Raw genomic sequence first — 19,668 nt, 5'->3', positions numbered from 1 at the left:
TTTGTTTTGTGTTAACATGTATTAAGAGACGTGGCCAAAGCATGGGTCCCCAGCCCAAAACGTTGAGAACCCCCCTGCACTAGAGGAAAAGCCAAGACACGTGCAATCTGCCCATTACATTATGAGGTATCTTATTTGGAAGTAAAGTGAATGGATGGACAGAGCGCCATCCTTCAAGGGGCAACACACACTCCTTCCGACATTTAAACATTTCTTCAGAGAGGAAGGTTATATACAACTACAAATTGATTCCATTCCAAAATTCTGAAATTGAATTTCTTCCGAAGTTGGAAGAAGCATGTATTGTACAGTATTGGCGAGCATTTAGGGCTCTATTTTCGTCCATGGTAAACCCCGCCCTTATCCCTAAACTACTTTGCCCCTTTTTTACTATATTGAAAAAGATTTTTGAATAGTTAAAATAGACAATCTACATCGACACGTTGTGAGTTTGTAGATTGGCTATTTTAACTATTCAAAAATGTTTTTCAAAATAGTAAAAAAAGGCAAAGTAGTTTAGGGATAAGGGGTTTAACATGGATGAAAATATAGCCCTTAGAGTCCAACCTGTGGTGAGTATACAGACATTCATCCGGTCCTCTTCAGCTGTTCAGTGTGGTTTATCTGAATGGTATCACACCTGTGTACGGTATTCGTATTAGACTTGTGTTATGCAATCTATGGAAGCTCTCAGAAATCTGCTGAATGAAACTAGATAATATGTCATAATATGGTACTGGTAGAGTAAGGCTATTTACAGTAGCTCCAATCACCTGATGTACCAGGTGTAAACAATTCCCTGATTAGACTGCTGGTCTAAAAACCAGTAAAACCAGTAGAGGGAATTACAACACACGCATGCACACACACGCACACAGAACAGATGTACTAAGCACTGGATGGTTTGACCTCTCCTCTCTGTAATCCTAATGCAGGATAGGTTGAGAGTTGTTGTCGTCCCCCCGTCCCCCCCCACACACACACATTACTGTATCTACGGTGTATAAGACAACACAGAAACATATGGCATATACAGTATTTCATCTTTCATCATAGCTATCTGTGCAGCCATCAATCTGGGTGAAGCTGAAACAGAATTTCCCCCGCAGGACTAACAAAGGTCTCCCTAAATTACCCTCCATCATGAGTTTACAGATCTGCTTTTTTTTTTTTTTTACAGATTTTGACACTTTTCTTCTATATTGGCATTACCAAAATAGAGACGGCAGGTGCAAAATGGTGTGTCTGTGGGGTTTATAAATATCTGATGAATGAAAAGTATTAACGAGAGCTTCTGACTAAATAATTACATTAGATCCATTGGACCGCAGGTTCTTTTTCTTCCCATTTCCTGAAAGGTAAGTGAAATGTCATGACAGCCCTAGTCAGCATCAAGACATACAGCCCCATAAAAGGGATCCTTGCCTGCAGGGTGTATCTATTCTAACACCACAGCAGCTAAACTAACCTAACAAACTGAAAGTACTCTGAAAGGTATCATGATTGGACATACAGTGTAAGGGTTCCACCAAACGGCAACGATATACACATTATGTAAAAGACACACCCATCAAGTGGTTTGTTACATCAGGTCAATGTGGAATACAAACACATCCATAAACATACAAACACAGAAGAACATACCTACTAGGCTACATGCAGAACAAATAAGTGCACAGAATTGCACTTGTGCTCACACTCTGGTGCAACACATGCAGCACACACACACACACACACACACACACACACACACACACACACACACACACACACACACACACACACACACACACACACACACACAGACTCTCAAATGCTGGCACAGCACCAGTCAGACAGGTCAGATCACAGATCAGACACAGACACACACACACACACACACACACACACACACACACACTTCAAACAGCTGAAGAACATGGTGCCGAGAGGAATTATGAAATAACTTGAATATCATAGATAGATCAAATATAAAAACACAGAGTACTATGCTACCTAGTACATTCAACAAGACTAGAGAGAGAGAGAGAGAGAGAGAGAGAGAGAGAGAGACGACAGAGGGGTGAGAAAGAACACTGTATCATCCTCCAAAAGTGCCATTCATCAGATTACCAAACGCTCAGTTTTGATTTCATGAAAAATGTTCGTCAACTACCTTTTTTCACCAACGAAAACTAAATAATCCTCATGGTTTGGTGTGATGCGTGAACTAAATAATCCTCATGGTTTGGTGTGATGCGTGAACTAAATAATCCTCATGGTTTGGTGTGATGCGTGCCATCAACCGGAATCCTCTAGACAGGGTTGTTAGGATCAGTGGCAAGCTGCAGTAGTGAGGAACCAGGAGGAACTCAGCAGTATCCACAAGAAACGGACAGTAAAGAATGGCTCTCAAATAGTTGAGGACAATACACACACACACCCCCTTCACACCCACTACAAACCAATGCCCTCAGGCCGTCGATACAGAGCCCCAAAACTCAGCTAGCTTCATACCTACCTCCATCAGACTGCTGAATGCGTAGGGCAGAAGAACTAAAAGACAAGTTATTTTATGTTTGGTGTCATAATCAAAAGACTATGACTGGGCTATATCCAAATTTGCTTTCAAAATCAACACTGGTGATGTTTCAAGGAGTTCACAGAGCATGATACAGTAGGCAGGCAGACTCAGATTTTAGAGTGTAGCTTTTTCTTCTGTCCCTTATCGTTCAGCCTTTGTTGGTTGATTGTTAACGTTTTTGTTTCTCTGCTTAACACAATGAACACTAGCCTCCTTAGGTGGCATAACATAATAACATAAAAAAATAGCCGATCTACAATCGCAAAACGGATGTCAAGTTGTCAACGCAGTCCGTTGTGAGTTTACCATTTCCAGCAATGCTATTTAGTGTAGAGCAAACACAGGAGGGGGGTCTAGTATAGAGGAATACTGGAGAACTCGGGTCGCCGACTCTTCTTCATCTTTGCCGAGATTTCTTCCCCTTTCGCCGACTCTTCGTCACTTTCCGGTCCGAGTTCTGTCTGAGAACTCGGACGGAAAGTGACGAAGAGTCGCCGAAACGGGAAGAAATCTCGGCACTGGAGCGCGCATCTAGCTACTGCATGATGATCATGCACGCTGATCAGACAGCAGATCAATAAAAGCATGCAAAAGCATTCAGCTTTCACAAGTGTGCCCATATAGAGAAGGAAAATAATTAAGAATTCGGTGGCATTTCTCTCAGTCCCTGTCGCAGGGTAAACAAAACGTCATATAGCACATGGCTAATTGTACCGTGCCAGGGAGGAGGAGGAGGCGGAGCGGCTGTAACTTTCTCCAGGCCAATAATGGATTTAATCATTCCAAATAGGTCTCCATTCATTGCTACGGTCGACATGCTCGTCTCACTGTCACTCGCTTTTAGTTTTGACTAACGCAGGAGTTGGATAGTTGAGATTGTAGAGCTTGTAGATCTGTCTGTTTTTGCAGCTCCGGTGTCAGGGTAACAATAAGAAAAAATTATAGGCAGAGATGAAGTGAAGTTGAACAGCCAAGCAGCAGCAAGCTACGCTACGCTAAGCTAACATCACCACCACCATGGCTGGTGTTGTGTTAGCTTAGCAGCTAAGCCTTAGCTTCTTGCAATGCTATAGCGTTCTCACTGCGGTCTCACGGTGCAGGCACTGTGGGCTGCTGCTTGGAGAGGAGAGGCTACAGGCGGCTCAGCGGCTGCTATGACCAAATTGATTGTGTGCAACATGACAACTGTTTTAAAGTATTGTACAGTGACAACTATTGAAACTTTATTGTAAACAAACACTGCGGTCCACCCAGCTCCACCCCCCTGGCTACAGCAGGCAGCCAGCACTGTGAGCCTGAGCACCGCGTCGAGCGTTGTTTCCTTCCTGAAAATGATCATTATCATCGCTCCCGTTGACTTTCATTCCCGTCCCGTCCCGATCACTTGATTAATATTTTTTTTGGGTTGTGTTGCTTTAGCATCGTTAGCACAGTAGCTAGCAGTAGCTAACATTCAGAAACTTGCAGCTGCTGAAAGTGCCCCGAAACGTGGAGAATATTCGGCAGAATCTGAAGAAGAGTCGTCGCGCGGCGAATCTTCTTAAGAGTCTGCCGAATATTCTCCACGGTTTGCCGACTTGTCTTGAGAAGTCGGCAAAAAGGGTAAATCCGCCGAGTGTTCTTGTTACCAGCAATAGAGCCCTGAGGGACTTTACTGGTCAACTAAGTATAGGGTTTAAGTGGTTGAGGAAGTCACTATGTCAAACATGGCCAAAATAAAAAAAAGACTTGACTGTTTGTAACCCCAACCATAAACAGTTCACAGAATGACTGTATAACAACAAGGATGAGGTCTGGTCAACCCGAGAACATTCCACCACTGGCCCACCTGGATCAGCACAGCAGCCCACTTCCTGTGTGTCAGTCAACACTGACCGTGTCTGACATTACCATTTGCAACTTAGTTATTTTAACCAGTGGTTCTCAAACTTTTTAACTCGAGACCCAAAAGATGAGACATTTGTTCGGGACCCAAACTAGTGAAAATAGCAGATATACAAGCTCACAGCACGCTGCGACGCTTTCCACCACTGCTCACAACACAAACAGCAGGTGGGCAGATATCAACAGTGGAGACAGAGCAATGTGAAATGTGAAAATATGTTCTCGTGTTTAGTGAAGATTTAAATATCGGTACAATTGGTCTGTTGGTAACAATTGTCCGTCTAACAAGAATTCAAAGCTGCTTTCATTTATAAGGCCGTTATAACTACTCACACAGTCTGTAACTTGTGTGTGTTGGAGTGCATTAGTGCATGTGTATTTAGTATCCCTTTTGCTACAATGTGTGTGTCTGCGTGCCATTCAGGAGGGGGAGGATTCACTGACCCAGGGCTCTGTTAACCGAGAGAAGGGGGCCTTTAATTAACACCCATAAAGTCACAGCCAAGGGCCACTATTACATTGTATGAGATAATTAGTAACCCATGTACTAGTGGTTCTCAACCTCTCTTCTGCATCGGGACCCACTTGAAAATCTTGAAAGCATTCACGGCATTCGCACCCATCTGACCACTTAACGCGGCAGCCGATTGGGTTAAGTCAGGGGTGTCTAACCTTTTCTCAAAGGGGGCCATATTAGAAGATATTAAAACACCTCCTAACATATAACATATGAAGCCGCAGGGTGTATACAATTCGTCTCCGGACTGCATTTGGCCCGCAGTCCGCAATTTGGACACGCCTGTGTGTTCAGATGGGTGGGCCAAGAGCATGTTTATACTACTAATGTAGTATACTATAATAGTATGACTGTTTCATATGTTATATTATCAATTATCACTACAATCCTAGTGTTTTGCTAATTACCTCCCAGCACTTTACATAACAGCTGGGATGTTAACTGATATGCTGCTTTCTCTCTCACACGTGCGCACGTGCACGCGCACACACACACACACACACACACACACACACACACACACACACACACACACACGATAATCATAAAGTGATCCTTATGATGAGTGATCCCTTACTAGTACAAATTAATACAAAACATTCAAGATGAGTTAAGCATACAGTACACACAGGAGGGGAAATAGCATATTAGCATGCATTACATACTATGTAAGTATATTTTACGTAAATATGAATCATGTGAATTAAGCTGACAGCAGGAGCCACTATCTTAACTCAGCAAAAAAATGAAAAATCCTTCTGATCCCTCTTTATTACATAAAGGATCGGATTATACACAAACATATGCACGCAAGCATGTACACACTCAACACACAGACACACACACACACACACACACACACACACACACACACACAACACACACACACAGTAACACACATTATCCAGTTAAAAATGTACAGAATATCATATCATATTGTTGTTGTCCGGAGGAAACTCCAAAATGTTCATTTTTCAGGTAATGAAATGAAAACCATATATTTTGATGCAATACTGCCTCATCAAAGTTGGTGTTGTGACTTTAGATATTGACAATTACTTCCATGAGAAGGAGAGGGGTGGTGGAGTTAGCTGTTCTAGCAGACAGAGAGAGAGAGAGAGAGAGAGAGATTTGATTTTAAACAGTCCTTTATTTCGCACTGCCGAGTAATACAGGTCAAAACAGGATCTTAACTACATGCCAGTCTTATTTATCACTAAAATATAAAGGAATTCACAGGAACAACACCATCCTTTAAAGAAAAGATCAAAAAGTGAAGAGCAGTTCGTCATCGCCCACCACTGAGCACAACACTCCCCCTATTGCCCATTGGTAGGCAACAGTAGAGCTTGTTCAGCAAGAGAGAGAGAGAGAGAGAGAGAGAGAGAGAGAGAGAGAGAGAGAGAGAGAGAGAGAGAGAGAGAGTGAGAGTGTATCTGGCATGCAGCCAAGAGATGAGCTGTTCAATACTTAAGCTTCCTGGTTACACTGTCTCTCCTCTCCTCTGTCACTCAGCAGACTACAGTATGCAGTGTGTGTTACACTGTCTCTCCTCCCCTCTGTCACTCAGAAGACTACAGTATGCAGTGTGTGTTACACTGTCTCTCCTCCCCTCTGACTCTCAGCAGACTACAGTACAGCTACTACACTGTGCTAACTTCTGGCTATAGTGTGTACTGTGCAGCACCCGCAATTCTAGCCTGGAATTTCCGCGTGGGGCTAAGGTTAAAGGCAAACAAGAAACAACTACATCACTTCTTTTTTTTATATATATATTTTTTATCCCACGATTTTGTAACCCATTTTTCACCCCTGTGTCAATCATCTAATCATGTGATCCTGGGCTCTACACACCCTCCACCAACCTAGTCCCCATATATGGGGGACACGGGGAGAGCAACGGACTTGAACTCATGCTTCCTTCATGCCTGAGTGTCCAAGTTGCTCCTTTACACCTGACAGGGGGGAGTTTCCCTGGTTGGACATAGCGCGTGGAAGGAACACGTTATTCCAACCAGTTCCTTTCCCCTCCATCAGGCGCCCCGGCTGGCCAGGGGGAGGCAGTTTAGTGACCAGGATTACTGCATGTTTTTTTTGTGAGGGTACCTACCTATATCACTTCTTACACCAGGAGGGAATCATCTTAGATATTAGGCTTGTGGGCTTCAGGCTGAGGTTCTGAGCTACTCTGCTACACTAGTTAGCACCATGCAGCTTGTCAGCTTCTCAATACTACTGCTCAGACATGCCATCATAGGAACAGCACCGTGGGTATCAGGTGTAATTGTAGACTATACTGTAATACCAACCCCACAACTTTCCTATTTCTTATTTCAGTGGTTATCGTGTAAGACAAGGATTCCCAAACATTTCAGGCTGTGAACCCCCAAAATAATATTGAAATGGGGACCCCCCCCCCCCCCAGACTGAAGAGACACTTGAAGAGGCACTTGTTTACTCAGGCTTTTGGCAATTCGTTTTTTTATTGTAATGCGTCCTTGGGTTTTTGAAAAGGCGTTATATAAATTAAAGTTACTATTAATTTTATTATTATTAGATATCTAGTTTAACATACCAAAAATGGAAATACCAATGTAATGTAAAAGTACATAAAAATTGTGATCAAGTGTAGTAAATATATTTCCACAACTGTAATGTAAATGTAACAAAGACTCTGAATTTGCAAATAACAAGAAAGCAATCAGATTGAAATTACAAATGCACACTGGTGCATGTTTGCACTGCCGATAGAAAATGGCTTCTCTGTGGATTCAACGCTTACTTTCAGCTGAACAGGCAGTGAATAAATCTGTTTCTCACACACACACAGAGCAGAAGTGTGTGCGAACTAATGTTTAACATGGTGCGTGTCTGTCAGGGTAAAGTCCTACCTGAGCCTTGCCTTATCTCTCTCTCTCAAACACTCACACACACACTCACACACTCACACACCGCAAAGTGACACCATATTTAGACAACATTATATTGCTGGCTGCTCTTTATCAGCTATGGGTTCAGAGCAAAGCCTTTTATTTATTTTAAAAGACAACTGAAACGTAACAGGTTTATAGAACAGTCACCTAACAATCACGTAACTATACAGTTTTGTATAAATCATATTTTGTATTAGTTAATTTAACTTTCACCTATATAATTAGTCCTAAACAGTATTTAGTTTTTTGTTCAAACCGTTTACCATCCCTATTACAAGTGTAAGTGATCAACGCAAGAAGCCTGTGGTTGTAATGGTCAGCTGAGATCCCAGACCCAGTACAACAGTAGAAGACTGCGGTTATACCCGGGCTCCTAATGCCGTCTCTCTCCTCGTTTCCTGTCTGTCTCCACCAGTTACTCTCAATAAAAGAAAAATAAGACTGTGGTTATACGGGATAGCTCTCTGAGTCTGCATGCTTAAATGTCCGTTCACTACTGCAATTTATCTAAATTTAATTGAAATTCTTACCATTTCTGTTCAAGCAAAACAAATTGAAACTGTATGAGAGCTGTATGAACAGCAGCATTAACAATAAAGAGTAGCAAGATCTAAAAATATGGATCTGGAGACTCAGGATCCACGTGGCTCTAATGTGAAATCTATGACATCAGTCGTCTAATGATTTGGGCAAGGCGAAAATGAATTATTTTGAAAATATTTCAAAACGTGTAAAATGTGCAAAAGATTTACTGTATATAATACTTTGTGTAGAAAAATCAGACCTGTTTGAAGTGAGTGATACTGTACTACTGTACTGTACTGCAAGCCCTCCTCCCTTGCCTGTGTGTGTCTGTGTCTGTGTGTTAGGCTGTGCAACAGTGACACTTGGTGGTGAACAAACGCTATAACGCAGTTTTTGTGCTCGGACACAGGGACGCAGCCACACACATAGCTGTCTATAGGAGTGGTTGCACCAATCATTAAAAAAAAAAAAAAAAAAAAACACAAAGACTGACACACAGAGAGAGCCACACCGTAAAGACAGGCATGATGTCACAAGGGATTATGGGATACAGCAGTGACAGGAACTTCAGGCCAGAGTGGGCGTGGGCACCACAGCAACTGGATGAGACCATAATTAGTGGTTGTACTGGTGCAACACACGCCACAGGTGTCTGCTGGTGAATGTCCCTGGGCTAGAAGAAGGCCGAAAAAACAGCCCATATGCTGAGATTCATGCAGAAATGTTCATGCAGAAATGTAGGGCATCTGTGTCCAACAGTGCTCGTTAGTATTGAATTGTGACACGCTGTGATGCTTTAGATCTGCTATTTTCGCTGTTTGTCATACAAGGACGTGTATAGGGCTAAGCAGCAAACATTCCAGTCCATGATAACAAATATACATATGAAGACAAAGGATGGAGGATAAGATGAGATGACCTGTACTTTTGTTCCTAGGAGAACACTTAAGCCAGTAACACTGACGATATTCAAGACAACAATCTCACCATGTGTTTTTAGAGGCTTTCTAGCCTAGGGACATTGTGTGTGTGTGTGTGTGTGTGTGTGTGTGTGTGTGTGTGTGTGTGTGTGTGTGTGCTGCTGATCTTGCAAAATTACACTTAAATTCAGTATTTTATAAGGGAACTGAAGAGGACTGAATTTAAGCAAATTCAAAGCAGATTCTCAAAATGAAAAACTAAAAAACTAAAAAATAACCTCTACCAATTTAGTTACCGGTAGTCTTTTGTACCGACGCATGCAAGACAATATGTGATGCCCCAAGCATTTCCACAGCCGCAGTATCTTGCCGTTTTGTATGCATGCACGCGCACAAGCTCACGCATGTTACTGCATCTTCAACAGGTTGTTTTAGTCAATATTGAAACGAACTACAAAACCAAACCTCTACCAAAGCGTAATTTAGTTAAGTCTTTTATACCGACGCATGCAAGACAATTTGTGCAGCCGCAAGCATTTCCACGGGCACAGTATCTTATCTGGACTGTTTTGTATGCATGCATGCGCACAAGCTCACGCACACACACAGAGTGTAATTCTAAACCTTCCTCCATGGTACATGAGCAAGGTGATGGAATACACCATCACGTCACCCCTATGAAAAGATGGCCATCCCTGTCCATATTTTAACCACTGTTGACAAGTGTCACCCTGGGGTCTATACATGGTCCCTGCCTTTTGTTCCTCTATATCAGACGGAATTGGTATAGTAAATGCTTTTAAGTGGCCATGCATTCAGTTTAAATTTTAAAAAGCAGTTTTTCTCCAACAGCAAAATTCACTTTCCCATGTGTATCATATAAGGATACAGATCAGTATAATGGATCATATCATTATGTATTGTATAATGTATGCATGAGTTCATGTATTGTATTGAGCTCGAGTGAATAATATATAATATTATGTTTGTTTGAGCATTTCTGTTTGTTAAGTACTAGTCTCTCAAGACAGACTGTTGACTCACGTCAACTGTTTCCTCGAAATTTACAGATGGGATTCTCAGATTGCTACTGACACTCAGTAGCAGCTCTGCTTTTTAGACAGCGCTACCATGACACGCGATGACAATAAAGAGGGGGAGAGAGAGAGAGAGAGAGAGAGAGAGAGAGAGTAAAAATGAACCCTGGCAAATTATATTATTAATTGTTATTAATTTATATTATATTTGAATATTTTTTGCAGGAAATTGCATAATAGTTCGGCTATTCTCGCTGTCTGTCCTTCAATGAAGTAAATGGGGTTTAAATTGTTAAACACAGTGAATGCATCACACCACAGTGCAACAGAACACACTACCAAACTGCATTGAGGCCAGAGGACACAGTAGGGATGACAGTGAGGACATTCAGTTCTGTTGTGATGGAAAACGTAAATGGCTCTGCTAGCTGGACGTTACTGTTGAAGCTCAAACTACTGACTGATTCATTTGCATTCATTTACATTTCAACCAAGCCTTATGCCTCTACTCCAGCAGTTCTAAAAAATAACTTTATGTATTTGGTCGCAGACACTCATCTGAAAATATTGTGTGTAGTTAAAATCAAATGTTTAATAAACATATTTTCCATTTTGAAACTATCAAATAGCCTAGCTAGTAGCTACTGTGGTGACTGACGTGTCAACTTGCAGCCAGTATGGCTGCAGAACGGGTTCATGTTTGCCGTCTAAACAGAGAAGGTATGCAGAGCAGATGACATATACAGAGGCAACAGTCATCAGCGTGTACCGAGAGCGTGTTACGCTAATCCACGTTATATTATTAAACATGTTAATGCATATCTAACAGGTTATTTTAGTCAATATTGACCACTGGAAAACTAGTGTGGAGCGAAAAAAATGTGTACTAGTATTACAGCCACAGAAGAGATTTGGTGTTGAGGGGGGAAATGAGGGGGCCATAGGGACTCTGTTCAAGTACCTGCATATAGGGTTTAAGTAGTGTATTAACTATAACTATTATATCGCACACTATACACACAAATGCAAGTTCAATGTAACAATAAGTTTGGACTTGGTTTCTTTACATCAGAGGTATCAGACTGGCGACCCATGGGCCACGGCACATAAGGCGCCTGTTGTATGATTTTAGGAAGGACAAAATAAACCTTATGCGTCTGTACAGCAGATACATACGTAACAGACCACACTCTCTCACAGCAGGTATACTAGTGTGTACTTACAGTAACCAGTTAAACCTTACATGCCTCATTGATCAGAATAACCCAAGGATCTAAACGAGGCCCCCACCTAGTTCACCACTGTGACCGTCTGTGTGTAACACTCGACAACCCCCAGTCTGTCCAGGACAAGGCCAAGGCCAGCTTATAAATCTCACATAGCTATTCTGGATGTGTATCTCATGGACATAATTACATGGAAAGGTAGAAGAAGAAGTGAGGCTGGTAAAAGTGAGTTTCAGAATAGTTTCGTTGTTGCTTGCCGTCTGTCGTCAACGCAGGCAGACAATCTCCATAATGCACGTAATCAGTTTGACACTGATGACGGCTTCATGTTTGTCCACAATAAATGGCAGACGATGAATCCATGAACGATTGGTGGTCCGTTTACTTGCCAGATTTTGAGACAGAAACAAGCAAAATATGTTTAGGTGGGGATTCGCAGACAAATAGATTACATTTGGGGTCCTTGACATGAAAAGGTTGTAGAACCACACTGGTTTAAACAACTTTTGGAAACAAACCCAAAGAACTGCAACCTGCAACTACTAATATTTACAAGCGACATTACAGAGAAACAAGCCCAAAGACATGGCAACATTGGTCATGACCAATTGCACTCGACATGAGCTGTGTATGAGAACTGTGCTTCAAATGTTTATCTTGATAAATATTTTGCAACTGCGTAGCCTACATGTACAATTTGTTTAATTTGTTTTCTAATGTTTTGATTTCAAATGGTTTAATAAAGGAAAAGAGTGGGGCTAATAAAACAGCCAAAATAGCATAGTTTTAAGCTCTTATCATAGCTTTTACTGCCTACAGTATATGACTAAGTTAATACCAATCATAAATGTAGGGTTAAAGCTTGCTTTGCCAATCTTCTTCCGTATTGAATCTAATTTTGCAGTCCGGCCGGTGGCCTAAAATTAATTTGACACCACTGCTTTTACATTGAACAAATATTCTCTGCGTCAGAGAACAAACCTGTCTGTGAAATGTTCAGACATGAAAACCAAAGCAGCAAATCCAAACATGACATCAAATAAAGCCTGGATCCAGTGTTGGTCCTGGATCAAATTCCAAAACACAACTCAGCCGAGCAAGGTGGGAATGTAGGCCAGTCAAACGATAAGGCTGTGGTTGTTTCACAAGCCAACAGGCAGGACACAAAGATTGTATTCCACACAATAAGAGTGAAACACTATTATATGTCTGAACAATGCAACAGTCAAAATCTAACAAAAACTTTTTTCTGTAATTGTATAGCTGGACATAATTCAGTTGCAGCTGTGTTTAGAAGCAGTTACAAGCATTTAAATCCCCAAAGAGAACATCCTGTTCGTACAGTAGAAGACACAGACCTTCTAATGGATCTTATGAACCAGAGCTTGAAATCACAGTCAAGCAATAACCTTGCTGAACCCTGTAATATAATATAATAAATAATATAATAGAGGTCCAACAGTTTATCAAAAATAATCAATTATAAACAATATTTTTGTTTTTAATAAAATATTTTCAAGCTTGCCTTGTATACCAACTATTTTCAATTATTTTTTGACACTCTTTTACAACAAAATAGAAAATAGTGCTTAAGTATTTTTTCAGAATAATTGATTTAGATACTGTATATAACAAAATAATAAAACACTGCTCGTTTATGAATTAATGTCAATTGATTAATTTAATTAATTGAAAAACGAATTACTAAAACAATCGCTAGTAGGAAGATAATTGATACAGACGCCTCTAGCCTATGGCAGGCCAGTCTGGTGCGTCTCAGAAGCAGGACAGGTATCATGAGAGAAGGGGGCACTGGAGCCTTTAGGCCCTTACTTTATTAACAGGATACAGGTCGCTTTTTGCCTTGTTAATAAAGTAAGGGCCTAAAAATGGTCTGAGCTGCTCCAGTGCCTCCTTCTCTGAAGATAATTGATAGTTGCAGCCATATCATATCACATTTCCTATGGAAACATAGCATTTTAAGTCAATTTCTGTACTGCCATAAAAGAGAGATTCAGAAAACATGGATTTTGGAATACCTGTTAACAGCAAGAGTCAATTCACTCCACATTCCATGTCTGCATTCTCTCTGAATAAACATGCTTGTGTTTTAGTCAAATAAAAGGCCAATACTGGAGGAGTATTAGAGCATTTGGTCAATGACATCATCTCCAGATACACATCATGTATTCTTGTTGCACACTATATCAAAGCCTGACAGAGCATCCTCTCCTGTGTCTCTCCTACACTGGCTCCCACTCAGCTTTCCTACCGTCTGTCACTCCTACACAGTCTCCCTCTCAGCTGTCTGTCTGACTGACTGACTGGGTGTCTCTCCTACACTGTCTTCCTCTCAGCTTTCCTACCGTCTGTCGCTCCCACTGTCTCGGTCACAGCTTTCCTACTGTCTGTCTCTATGCACCATTTAGGACACGGTGTCACTCTCAGCTTCCCTACCATCTGCCCTAATACCGTCTCCAGTCTCCACTCTCAACTTGCATTTCATCAGTCTCTCCTACACTGTCTCCATCTAAGGTTAAGCTTTCCTACTGTCTTTTTGGATGTGTAGTCTCCACTCAGAGGCTTGCATGCTATGCATTATGATACATGAAGGCATGGTCATATAGTAAGACTCTGTAAGCAGGAGAACTCAAATTTCTGTCTGGTATGCAGTGATATTTTAGAGCTTCAGATACCATTTTAATTTAAAAAATATATTTCTTTAATTAAATGACCAGAAAGGTTGTGAAAGGTTGAACGTGGTTAAAAGAGTGTGGACAACGACAAGTCCAATTTTTTGTAGGGATGATGAATCTGTATCAGGATGCCTGATAAAGGTCAGAGTGACCAAAACGTATCAATAAAGGTTTTGTATATGAAGACAGCATGCAGCACTCCCCTCTTCTTCTACTATTCAAGTTCATTACTTGAATAGTAACACACCTGTCCCTCCGTAGGTGTGCAAAAGGACTTCTATACCAGAATTATCTAAATGATTCATTCTGAAGACATGCTCAAATACTTACGATAATGTGATTATGTAATGATTGTGATAGAACTGTCAGAAGTTCAGAAACTAAGAATTACCAAACTGACAGTATCAGACACAGCTCCACACACACACACGATTTCACTCTCTGAAATACACTCTCACCACACAAACTACTACTCACAGGTGCGTGCGTGCAGTGCATACCTTGAAGTGGCTGGAGTTGACCCAGGTGGTGGCGATGGCGTCCACCATGTTGTCCAGTGACGTCTGGTCGTGCTCCAGGTCGTAGGACTTCTCCTTGTCGGAGATGTAGTCGATGATCTCCTGCCCGACCTGCAGGCGGCGGCCCACGTCTTTCTGCAGGACCAGCGCCAGGCAGCTCTCCATGTTGGACGCCATGTGGACCTCCAGAGTCTATAGACGGGGTGTCCGGCTCCGCCAACCTCAGTCTGACCGGCCTGAGACAACGGTTCAACAAGACTCAACCCCCCCTCGGAGGGGACGCACAAAGACGAGATGTGGTATTTATACTCCTGAGGGTTGGCCACCCTGTGTGCGTGTGTGGTTGGTTGGTTGGCTGGTTGGTTGGTCGGACGGTCAGCGTGTCAGCAGCCGTGCGCTGCACAGGATGGAGGGTTGGCAGAGGGATGGAGTCGGGCGGAGGGAGGGAATGGCAGCTATGCAGCATGCGTGTCTGGTCGGCAGCTGGGAGGCGTGGCTTCTCCCCCGCCCACTTTCCTCTACCTCTTTCGAGAGGAGTTCAAAGCCAAGGCCGCTGGAGAGGCAGACGGGAGGTCAGCTAAGGTCTGGCGTCACAACAACAAACGCCGCCGCCGCTGAGATGGGAGGAGGGAGACGTCTCCACGATTAGTAATCACCCATGTTAGCTCTGCTGGTCTGCTGCCCTGGAGAGCCCTGCGGAGACACAACACAAGAGCCAGAGGACCACCAGAGTCGCTCTTCATCAAGTCCACTCTTACCCTTACATTTGTCACGTCATACATTGAGCTCAGAGACACTTTTTGCTTGGCAATGTAAACATATGTTTTCAAAGAGAACATTTTAGATTGAATTGAATTACTGCAGTGTGTGTGAGCATGTAGGGGGGGGGTGACTCCGCAGATAAACCACGAGCCTAGGACAACCCTGTAGTGTTTATTTGGGCATCTTGAAACTGTTTTGTGTCACATGTTTAACACTCGTTCCCTTCAAACAAGCAGCAGCTTTCTGTCTGATCAGGTACCTCTCCAACCCCGAGGCGAACACCACCACTGCTGCTGTATGTGTTTCTCAACCAGTAGGTCAGGTCACACAATGCTCTGACATGGTCACAGAAGAGGACTACAGTACATTTAATCGCTTAAAAGGACATCACCTAATTTCAACCTATAATCACCTATAATTATAATTGGTACTACTCGCTAATGCGCAAAGACAGCATAATGTCTGTCTATGCGCTGCTGTGTCTCAGAGGAGGGCTGTGGACAGTTCAGAAACCTGCCTACCAATGACATCATCGTTGGCAGGTTTGGTCATTTCAAACAAGATTCCAAACTTTGTGTATGTTCAGTTAAGTTACAGTATTAATGCAAGAACAATACAGTATTAATGCAAGAACAATGGCACAAAATGAATATGCTAACTTAACAGGAAGAGAAAAGCTTCGATTGATGCCGTCATTGGTAGGTTTCTGAACTGTCCATAACCGACCAATGACCATTTGTCATTGTCATTGCAACTGTAACATGCAGGATTCAAACTTGGGTCTCCCACGTGGGAAACCAAATATCTTCTGGCAAGCAAAGAGGGAATCCCCGCTAGGGGAGACGTCAACCAGTAGTTGTTGGTGTTCTATCCCAGTAGTTCTCAAGGACCCCCAAATTGATATAAATTTGCCTGCAGACCCCCATCTCAAAAGGTTTTCTGAAAGGGATCCCCAAGAAGAGAAGATGCGTGTTCAATCTAAATCTAAACTGTTAGAATAAAGCAGATGTACAAGCTCGCAGAGCAGCACACAGTGATGTGCTGTGAGCTTGCTATTTTTGAATAATTGATAAAGTGGTTAAAATGACTGTGATGCTATTAACTACTTTTGCTGGTGACCCCCTGGACCCCCATCCAAGGGTCCCCGCCCTGGACCCCACTTTGAGAACCAATGTTCTCTCCGACACCAGGGTCATTTGTCAGTGGAAGAGCACGCTGGGCAAGACCTACGCTGTAGAGTGTATCAGCGGAAGTAGCAGGACTTTGGCGGAAGTATACCGTTCAAGGAAATGACAGTGCTGCTTTACAAATCTGTTTACATTTTATGTGAATGAAAAAAGTGTTGCGATTGGTCGAAAAATATCGTCTCCGGGGGAAATATGTCTGCCGGATGTTCCGGCCCAACACTTCCGCCGATGGACTCTCTGCCTTAGGTTGTGACCACTGACCAGGCTTTTCTAATCGCAGATGAGTACGGCTGGGAGTCTGGGACCGAGGCTAGTGGAAGAGTAGGGAGACGTCATCCAATCACTGCAGATGTATTTGTTACTATATTATTGACACACAAAAACGAATGTTTTATTCATTAAAGAAGTATGTTCTGGATTGCAGCGAATATTTAATTGGATCATGACTTCACAGTTAACACAACATCCAGGTGCCAGTGTGAAAACTACTAAACTATGACTGCGTGCCAAGTTTGCTAACCGTTCCTTGGAATACGCCCCTTTATTAGGAAATTAAAGATGTGTCTCTTATTAAACTGATAAGGGACACACATTATTCCTTATTTAGGGAATCAATCAATGACACACATCGAGTTCAAACAGCTCATAGGCTGTACTCCAATACAGGTTGCTAACCACTATGGGTAAGTGACATTTGTTAAAACAAAGGTTTTTGTTGTAAGGTTAAAGCGCTATATTCTGATACTAAACATTGTTATACACTGTTTGCTCAGTAACAGAGGCCTCCCCGTCTCTCCAGCTCTTAAATAAACAGAAAACACATTTTCAGGTTGAAATAGACAATCAGGAAAGAGGACCCATATATCAGCTTAAATGTTATAGTATAGTGTTCCAGTTCCAATTTTGTCTGTTAATTTCTTGGTGCCATCACTTACAATTTAACTTGTTTAATTATCTGTATTCTGTGCATGTTCTCTCTCCTGATTGGATAAAATAGGTGTACCAGGCTTAAAATGCATCTTCTGTTCACTAAAGAGCAGGTGAGTCGGGGAGACTCCTGTTAATGAACAAAGTGAACAAACACTATAGAGAATAATCAGAATGTAGCTATTTAACACTTATTTTACTCAACCTTTAAAACCCTACAGACTTAATCAACTGGACCTAAGTTGTTTCTGAGTCTGTACTGTACTTGGATTGGTTTTTTTCTTCTGTCAAACCTCTTTGCCAAAAATACTAATAGTGATCTACAGGCCCACAAAGTGTCAATCGCTTCGCTTGTAGATCAGTTATTTTTGGCTAATGTTCCACGGCTTCACCCCAGAATATGGATGCTGGGGTTAAAGTGGTTAATATAATATAATAGACAAACACAGTACTTTTTCTTGTGTCACTTATTTGAGTTTCAGGTAGGCCTAGTTGGTTCGCAACCCTAATGACAGCTGACATCGAACATCCTTAATGCTATGGACCAGAGCTAGTGAAGAACATGCTGCTGTCTGGAGACTGCATACATTGGACTTTGATACTTTCACTTCTATAAAACTTCTTCAAAGTACTTTGTGTGACCATGTGCTGTTGTTGAAAACCACTTTATCACTTTTTGTTGTCCTCTGACAGGCCTTCAAAACATGCATAACATTTAAAAACAACATGACAATAATCTTTTAGGAGATAGTATTAGGATCATGTTTTGGAAGAAACAAACAGACAACCTGCTTGCTTTATAAAATAATATTATATATAACAAATGTAAAATGCAGTTCAAAGTACAATGTTCTCAGAACAGAAAGCAAATGTCAGGATTCAGTTCGAGGCTGTTCTACCCAGCTGTCCCTGAGATTTTAATATTATTACAGTAAACTACATCATTGTGACATATAGTTCAGGCATACCAGTCAGAGAGTGACTGCTGTCATCTTTTGACACACACACACACACACACACACACACACACACACACACACACACACACACACACACGCTTTGTGTCAGGTTAGCCAGGCTCCCATGGCTAGCTTTGGGTTGGACCAGCTGAAATATCACCATTCACACACAATATAATACATGAACAGAACACCAACCAGTAGTATAAAATGATGTCAACAAACCAAATCCTTTTATGTTTCATTCTAAACATCTGGATGATGGTTTTACTGTAAAAGCAGACAGATAATAATAGCAATACTAATATTATAATAATAATAGCTATAGGAGGCTATAGTCCTTTCCTTTTATTGAAACGTCACTCAGATTACAGCCACAGCAGCAACATCACAAAGGAATATTGTGAGTATTTACTCACCACGTCAGATCCAATCTTTTTTTAAACATACAGCTGGTGGTAGTATTATAGTCTGTTTTCAGCCTCGCCTCCCCTCTCTCTCTCTCTCTCTCTCCCTGTGTCTCTCTCACTGTCTTATGTGTCTCTCTCCCCCCCTCTCTCTCCACCCCAGAATGCTGCTGCTTGCAGTAGCAGCAGTACAAGAATGGGGCGTTTCACTGAGATTGGTGACCTATAGACTTGCGTGACTGTGGAGGTCGCTGTGGCTTACCTTCGCTTGTTTTGATTTATGGGGAAACGTTAGCATTCAAGAACTATCTGAATATGTGCTTAAAGTTATTATCTACCTAGACCATGACCTCCTAGACTCACTACACTATTATTTACCTACATTATCTATTAGCCTCGGTTCCAGCCTGAATCGCTGGAACGCAGCGATTCAGGCTGGAACCGAGGCTAAGTATCAGTATCAGTATCAGTCAAAAACATAATCGCGACACGACAGAGAAACATTTAAACGGCGAACGCCGGGGTCACAGGTTCCGATACGTTATCTATATCTGTGTAACACGTCGCATGTCGTACGCATGCGCCGTCGGGCTGGGGATGATGTTGG

General features: G+C 42.0%; 1 protein-coding gene across 9 annotated transcripts in view; it reads right to left on the bottom strand.

Annotated features, from left to right (window-relative positions):
* Positions 1–19,202, bottom strand: part of clasp1a (cytoplasmic linker associated protein 1a) — a 74,788-nt gene extending 55,586 nt beyond the window's left edge. For all 9 annotated transcript variants that reach the window (XM_080785891.1, XM_080785892.1, XM_080785894.1 and 6 more), the window contains exons 1-2: positions 19,074–19,202; positions 14,802–15,512 (exon numbers count right to left, since the gene is read on the bottom strand). In XM_080785891.1, coding sequence (XP_080642017.1) covers positions 14,802–14,996 — 195 coding nt within the window. In that variant the 5' untranslated portion in view covers positions 14,997–15,512; positions 19,074–19,202. The remainder of the gene's footprint in view (positions 1–14,801; positions 15,513–19,073) is intronic.
* Positions 19,203–19,668: the final 466 nt, after the last annotated feature.

The sequence above is a fragment of the Protomyctophum bolini genome, assembly GCF_963924005.1.
Source record: "Protomyctophum bolini genome assembly, chromosome: 16".
Lineage (NCBI taxonomy): Eukaryota > Metazoa > Chordata > Actinopteri > Myctophiformes > Myctophidae > Protomyctophum > Protomyctophum bolini.
This window is presented reverse-complemented; position numbering and strand designations above follow the sequence as displayed.